Raw genomic sequence first — 8,179 nt, 5'->3', positions numbered from 1 at the left:
AAAGTACAGTCACTTCAACAATCCTGTTTTATTCCTATCATTGGTTATAATATTTAAAGCTATGCTTAACCAGAGCGTGTATTGTGTCTGTCCTCCTGCTGTAATGCTGGCCATGATCTCAGAACTAGTGCAGGTCAGTTCTAAAAACAATGTTATTGAAAAAAGCATCCTTTAGGTGCCTTTTGGTAAAAGTGCCATTGATAGAGCATTTGATTACAGTAGGCAAAATGCAATTAAATGAACATTGAACAGCTCGGAAAAAAACCCAGATAAACCACCTATGCAAAAAGTTGCTTTAGCAATAACACTCATCAGCAATACTGAAGTGAACTCGGCTACCCGACTGAAACATAGTGATATTTCAGAGTTACTTAATAAGAAATAATTCTTTGGGTGAAAATCATTTGTCACATAGTTTATTTCTGTTACCCTGAATTCAAGCACCAAATCTGTGAATGTCCCTGAAGATTTACGGCTGAACCCAAAGAGCTCCCTGAGCCGATGAAGTCACAGAGTTGCTATGTTTATCCTGTAGCTCTGCCTCACATTTCTCACAGGCATCTGAAACTTGTATTATCAGAAGGAGCCTTGTCGTTCAGCACAATAGCATGTTTATATTAAAGAGAAAGGGTCCCACTCATGAGCGGCAGGACGAGGGCTCTAATCCCGGCAGGAGCAGCAGCACTGGCTTCCTGAGCCCCGGGCTGGCGTGGGGAGAAGGGGAAATGAGATGCCGTGGCTGCATGCCACAGAACAGAAATTGCAGTTTGCAGGGATTAACACACATAGGCCAAAACATTTTCAACATCCCGTCAGCTAGGAAAAACCTGATATGTGGATTTTGAGCATAGCCCTTATAAATATTTCTTAGAGCAAAGCTTGTAGGTTTTTCCTAGTGCTCCCAGGATCATAGCAGCCAGTGGAATCTTCTGAGCAACCAAGGCTACCAGGAGGTAACATCCTCACTGAGTCTGATTCTGTGACAGACCTTTATTCAAAAGTCCCCAGAGACTCTGCAGTGCCTGCTCACATTTCCCAGGTCCTACTCAAGCAGTGCTGGAGGAGATGACACCATGGAGGTGTCACTGGTGAGCCGTGCTCTGAGCTACGTGGGAGGTGACACCCAGCATCCAGCCCGGCATGCCCAATGCTGACCAGCTCAAGGTGGCACCCAGACACCCCTGTGAACTGCCACACATATGCCATAGGGAAATGCAGCCTGGATGGATATACTGGGGGGAAAAAGCTACAGTAAATTATTTTACTGCCTGGCCTGGGCAACACAGTGAGGCTCAGCACACACAGCTGCCTCCTGCAGTTGGTCAGGTTCCTGATGTTGTAAAAGGATACAGGTTCCTACCAATGTCACTGCCATGAAGGAGGACTCGGCTGGAGCTGGTGTGGTTAGATGGGGGCATGCTGGGTCCCCTGCCTGCTCTTCTGCAGTGTTGCTTTCTGTATCTTCTTGTGTTTCTTCTGCTTTTCTTCAGTTCATTTTGGCTTCTCTTCACAACATGATTCCTGGTTTCTCATTTACCTTTTATTTTCTCACATTTGACCCGTCGCTTGTTAGTCAGCCCCTCTGCCTGCTGTAATTTTTATTAAATATTTATTATCGTGATGCCAATTAGTGATAGTATTTTTTATTTTTATAGCACCCTAGAATTTATGTTTTTCCTTTTCATTCCCCTCTCTCTCTCTTCTTCCCTGTCCCAGTTTTTTTTCTTCCTTTGCCTTGCATGACACCATTCCTCTTCTGCCTCTGCTCCGTTAGTAACAGCAAGGCAGCATCACACACCCGAGGGACTTGGACATTCCTGAGTAAGGAGTGGTTAAGCAGATCTATTTCAGTGCTTTCTGTCGCTCCCGTTTTGCTAATCTTGAATCTATTTATAGCCATAACTTTTTGTAAGTTGCCCCTATATTTTACAAATAGAAAGCGTCATACAAAAAGCCTATGTGTCTGATTTTACACGTATCTGAAAGACTAAAGCTCAGATGTGAGGTCCACTGAAATCAGTTATTCTAAAAGTCACATATGGGCAGCTTAAACTTTCCAGTAAGTGGATGGCCACAACCTTATATAGATAAATTGTTGGCTTTAAGAGATTTCAAATTCACCCCAAGATCTAGTGAGGTTTTTTTCTGGCCATGGCTAGTTACTGGATATTACACAGCTCTTTTAGAGATAGATAAAACATCTCCATGCAGGTCAGGTTTATTCACATACCTTCAAACTTCTTTTCACCAATAGTACTGATATTTCCAATCTCTTCCCCAGGCTGAGAACGCTTCATTTCCAGTTCTGTAGCCTTCAGGGTTTTTTAAGCACTTCTAAAAGTGATATACCTACTCAGTGGGTGCACTGTCTCTAGTTTTCAGTTTCTCACACACTTTCTCTCTTACTCACAATGCCTTTCCTTAGTCCATGTTGGGCAGGCTGGGTGGGCAGGTACAGATTGTTCTTAGCAGCTGATCTCAGGTGTCTGGGAATATATTGGCAATGCTAACTCAAAACAAGATCTGCTTTTTTTTACCTTTCCCAATTTATAGCATAATTGGCTTGCATATTCAGCTGCTGAAAATTAGCCTGCGCATGCAGAAACCTTGGGAAGTCAGAGGGCGTCTGCTTATTCAAAACATAATTCTGAGAATTAACCTCACACTTGGTCTTTTCCATATATAACCCAAGAGAAAGAGGGTGATGTGATGTTCTGTGAATTGCATCATAGCAGTGCATACTGTGCCCCATTTCCGATCACGATGCGATATTTATTGGTTTTATAATTCTGAGGTGAAATTCACTTACATTTTCTTGATTAGTGTGCAGTTGGTTTTGACACAATAATTGAGAGCCAGTAGATTCCACTGTGCTAATTATTAAACAATCTCATGTCTCTCAAGCAAGGGAAATAGAGTAAATTTTCTGAGTAGTGGAAAGGGAAATATGTTGGTTGAAAAATATATTTTTACGAGCTGATACTGGATCTGACAATACAAATGTTGGAAAGAATTAAAGGAATCCTAGTTCAGTTTTGAAAAAGGTATATTTTCACAGAGAACTTGTCTCTTCTGGGAACCTTTAATTTAATGTAAGTTGGTTTCCTATTTTAAGAAAACAATTTGCTGTTAAACACTATGCCAGCCAGACTTACATTTTTAAAGCAAAACCTCTTTGTCCTGAAGTATTTTAACTGCCTAAAGAGCAGGAAATTGCCTGTGACATTTCAGTTTTTCCATTCTGAGGGAAAAATGGTCCAAGGTCTAAATATAGCTCTCTCCTGAAAAACACCCTCCCTCTCATCATTGTAATACACTACAAGCCACATGACAACAAAGACATTTCTTTTTGAGCCTTGCATTGCTTTTAATCAGCCAAATCAGCAATTAAGACTGTCTTCATGTAAAACCGCTGACTTCAATAAAAAATTTGTTTACTGACTTCTCCCAACTCATTTGATGACCTGCTCCGCAGTACAATGTCTCCAGTTCCTCCCTCTTCCTTTACCCAAACAGAGACGACGTTGGTCAGAATTGTATATTCACCCGGGCAGAAACTCGCAGCAGGCTTTGTGCTGTCGGCCCGCTTTACTATTTGGCGCTTTTCAGCTCCATTCACTATTTGAGCATCCATCTTTGAGAGGAATATTGAATATTTATTCTTGCATATTTTGGTCTGCGTCCATGAATGGGCAGGTGAGGTAGATGGCACGTGTAAATGAGGTTAACAAAAAATATTGTGTGGTAGATTAATGCCAAGGAATATGTTACGGATGGCAAGTAGGGGTGCTTTATCATCACACCTAGGTACCCAGCAGAACTCAAAGGGAGCCTTGGTATTCAGATCACTCACCAGCAGTGTATTCAGGCATGTGAGTGAATCACAAGATACTTGTTTATTGTCAACTCTGAAAAAATAAAGCGAGATGGGTTTATGTGTAGACTGAGGCCAGCGAGGAGACATTCCTAGACAGGGTGGAGCCCACAAGGCAAGCGGTGCTGTCACTGGGGAGGCAGCAGGTCCTGCTCTGCACTGGCGGAGCTTCGTTATATGATCTCTTCAGTGGTGAAATTTGATTAAGAGGTTCTTGCCCCTTAATCTCTCTACCTCAAGGCCCCAACCACTCACTCTGGTCTTTGCTACAGCTTGCTGCCTGTCCTCGACTGTGCTACTACAAGTGGTTGTGGGGCCAGGCTATAGCATCGGTCCCTAAAGCAATCTAGGTTAGAAATAGCCTCCCAACAAAAGTTTTGCATTTTTTTTAGTTTTAAATTGAGATAAATTCAGCTGCCTGATTTTGCAGATGGCCCTAAAAATAGCTATGCAAGCACAGCTGATGTAACAAACTGACCTACTGAAAGGTAATTTAGATTCTCAAATTCTAAAACAAATGTGTCATGAAAATATGCACAAAGAAACTATGTCTCCTCTCTGGCAAGGTAAAAGCACAGAAGCTTTACTTTCCTCCAACACCAAAATCCGACAAACTCAAACATTCACTAAAATTTAGTGACCACATGGCCTTGAGTGATCAAGGTTAGACAAGCTTAATCCCATTGAAATCAATGGAAGTTTTGCCTTCCTCTTTTTTTTTGAGCTATCTTTTTTTTTTTTTCCTCCTGTCTTGTCTTCAGGGAACGGCTGGATCTTTGAGTATAGCCTGGTATTTGACCTTAGACTACATTTTTTCATATATCAGCATATAATCTGGACCATGTGACTATCAACAAGCTCCTGTATTAGAGAACAGTAGGAAAGGATGCCAAGAGCTCCACGTAGATCACCCCTCTGCCTTGAAATAGGCTCGCTCACACCTACAGTCTCAACTTACTTTTGACAAAATGTTATTTAAATAACCCACATATCTCCTGAGGTAATCTATCTCAGTGTTTAGCTGGGGAATTTCCTCACCAGTTTGACACACGACCAGTGTTTCACAGTCACACATCAGGACAGATGAACATAAACGCTGGTGGAGACGTAGCAATGCAGAAACTTGGCATGAGTCTAATGTCGTTTATTCCTTTTTCTTTTAGGCAAGAATAAAAAATATAAATTGAACCCAATCATTTAGTGAATACGTCTAACAAATACAATTGGTCTTACTGATATTTCTGTGCAGTACACGAATTCAAAAAAATCTGAAAAATCTGTTAAATTTTGTTAAATTTTCTGTTAAAGTTCAAATTCTTTGCCAGGAAATATTGGTGGGAAATGCTGGCATAAACACGTGGATAGATCTTTTTTTCCCTTACAACTACAGTAAGATAAAATCTAATATTACCGTAGGCCCTGTGGGAAGACATAACAATTCTATTGACTTGCACATTTAAGAACAAAAACTTATCAACATTGTAAAGGATGTACAGTAGAAATTAAACTAGAAACAGTATATAATAAACAAGCTATTGAATCACTTGCCTTCACTGAAACACCACTTAAAAGTGCTTTACAGCATTGTAAACAGTCAAAAGGTAAATCTGTGCAGCGGATGAAAAAATTCTCAATGATGCGATAAGCTGCTGTTTCAAAAGTGACTGGAGAGGAAATGAAGATTCTATCGAGACAGAGAGTTCAAAAAAGTCAGGAACATGTGGAAAACGTAGAGGAAAAATTGGACTGCTGGGACAAGTTGAGGTAGTAACAATCATGACCAGTAAGACCTGGTTTGCTGTCATTTTACCTTTTCTTGTAATGTATAAGAAATATTGCGTTTTTGTTAGATTTTCTTTTCTTCTTCCCATGAATCCATGAGTCTTTTAGAAAATGGAGGTCAATTAAAAGAGTAAAACTAAATGATTTAGATTGCTGTAGCATTTCTTTAAAAGTGCAAGAATTTTTCAGGAACTTGTTTTCAAGAGATCATCAATTTGTCAACACTGTTTCCTCATTCCTCTTAATGTCTCAATTTATTTTTTAAATTCTTTTTATTGCATCATTTGGGACATTTGTCTCTTCTTTTTTTTAATGGCACTGGCATACAAAATGCCACTTAAATGACAGCATAATTTCACCTGACATCTAGATTAGGAGAAGTTTGGTTGTGTACACCAGCGCTAGCAACTATATTTACTATAGTCACTATAATGTATTAAGAGAAACAGGTTTTCAGGGAACGTGCCACGTCCCAGCCATTGTAGGCATTCATTTTGGGAAAAAAGCTGTCTTTGTCTCTACACTGACTATAAATAGAGCCTGCAGTGACTGGTTTAGGTGTAGATGCCTGCATCAAGTCAAATGAATCATACCCTGAAAGTTGTGCTGAATATTCCCAGTCACTGTGAGCACTGATTTTGACAGCACTTTTGTAATAACTTGTACAAGTTGTGTCCATCTTTTGCAATACCTTTGGATTCAATGAAGTGTCTGATGAAGAAGTGAACACTTGCAGACTTTTTGGCTCTGCTGAAGTGAGGAGCTAAGAGCGCACCTTGCTCACAGGCAAACATGTTGTAACATATAATGCAAATAGCTTGAAAGAAAAATAGTAGCATTAAAGACACAGCTCTTTATGTGCCCTAGAGGAAGAAGAGAAACTGGCAAGACCTTTGTAAGACAAGTCAGGGAAGACTCATCTGATACAACCATGATGACACTCCTAGTATTGGTATTAAAAGTCTTGACTTGTCACAAAACATACTTTGCTACAGACGTAATTAAATAATTGACAAAAGAGTTTAGTACCAGTGAGGAAACAAGTTCACATTTAACGTGTTATTTCACATTTTAGTAAAAGGACGGTAAATTCAGCATCAGCTCTTTGAGCATAGTAGATATATTTACACAAAAAATAAATTAATCAATAGTGTTTGTATACACAAAAGAGGACAACTGGTAAAACTTAATCACAGTTGCTGCTCAACAGCAATTATCTCAAAGATGAACCTCTGGTCATATATGACAATCAAGATGGTAATTCAGCTGGCTCATATAATTAAATATTGTGGCTACTATAGATTAAAATTAAATCTTGCAGTTCCTTGGCTATGAACTCACATGTGCTGTAGTCCTTATCTCTTGACTATGATCTTGTTCTGAAGCAGCACAGGGGGGATTTACCCCATCAGAATTTCGTTATAGTGTTTGTGGTCACTGGAAATCTGTACGAGAGGGAGAAAGTCCCACTTAGCAGCAGGAGGATGACAGCCACAATCCCAATAGGAATGGCAGCACCAGCTTCCTGCGCTGCCGGGCTGGAGGGCATGTAGTAAGAAGGAGGAAAAGCAATGCTCTGGTTCTGTGTTACAGAATAAAAATTCCAGCTCACAGGAATAAGGACGCACAGACCAGCAAAAATGTAGAAGAAGCCACCCACGAGGAAGAAACGGGTAATGAGAATTTTGTGAGTGATTCCCATATAAACGTTTCTCAAAGCAAATATTGTGGCAGTGAGTCCCAGCAAGCCCATGAACATGGCTATCAACAGGAGACCCTGAGCAGCATAAATTTCACGGGGGATAGAGGAATCGTAGCCACTGAATTTATGGCAGAACTGTTCTTTATAGCCAGGTGAGACGTGAAGGTAACTGATGAAGCACACTTTCCAAATCCCCACCCAGGCAATGCCAGAGGAGATGACGGTGGTGTTGTCCACGTGCCACACTCTCCAGTCTACAATCCCCATTGAGATGGTGCACAGGATCCAACCCACCGTCCCCAGAGCAAAGGCGGCCAGCTGGCGGTGCGAGGTGCTGACCAGGGAGCTCATCCTCTGGAGGTCTTCTACTCGGTCGCAGACAGGGTTGCCATGCGGGGAGAGAGGGGCGCTGGAAAGAAACACAGTGTGAAATTGTAGAGAGGTTGGTGCTGGTCTCTTCTCACAGGTAATTAGGGACAGAACCAGGGGGAATGGTTGCAAGTTGCAACAGGGCAAGTTTAGGCTGGACATTAGGAAGAAATTCTTCATTGAAAGAGTGGTCAGACACTGGAACAGACTGCCTAGGGAGGTGGTTGAGTCACCATCCCTGGATGTGTTCAAGTGTCGTTTAGATGGGGTGTTGGGTGATATGGTTTAGGGGTGAACTTGTAGTGTAGGGTCAATGGTTGGACTCGATGATCCCAGGGGTCTTTTCCAACCTGAATTGTTCTATGATTCTATGATTCTAAATTAAAAAGGCAGTTCTTACGTGGGTGAGTGGGTGAACCTGTTAGTCAAAAATAAAAAGCAGGAGAGAATAT

At 41.1% G+C, this 8,179-nt stretch overlaps 1 protein-coding gene across 1 annotated transcript; it reads right to left on the bottom strand.

Annotated features, from left to right (window-relative positions):
• Window positions 1–7,064: 7,064 nt before the first annotated feature.
• LOC104268946 (claudin-3) lies at window positions 7,065–7,767 on the bottom strand (the record flags this gene model as incomplete). The annotated part of the gene is made up of 1 exon (XM_009865376.1): window positions 7,065–7,767. A coding segment is annotated over one exon (703 nt), but the record flags the coding sequence as incomplete, so codon positions are not given.
• Window positions 7,768–8,179: the final 412 nt, after the last annotated feature.

The sequence above is a fragment of the Apaloderma vittatum genome, unplaced genomic scaffold (assembly GCF_000703405.1).
Source record: "Apaloderma vittatum isolate BGI_N311 unplaced genomic scaffold, ASM70340v1 scaffold15042, whole genome shotgun sequence".
NCBI classification, from domain to species: Eukaryota; Metazoa; Chordata; class Aves; order Trogoniformes; family Trogonidae; genus Apaloderma; species Apaloderma vittatum.
The sequence above is the reverse complement of the archived record's forward strand: the minus strand, read 5'-3'. Positions and strand labels throughout refer to the sequence as shown.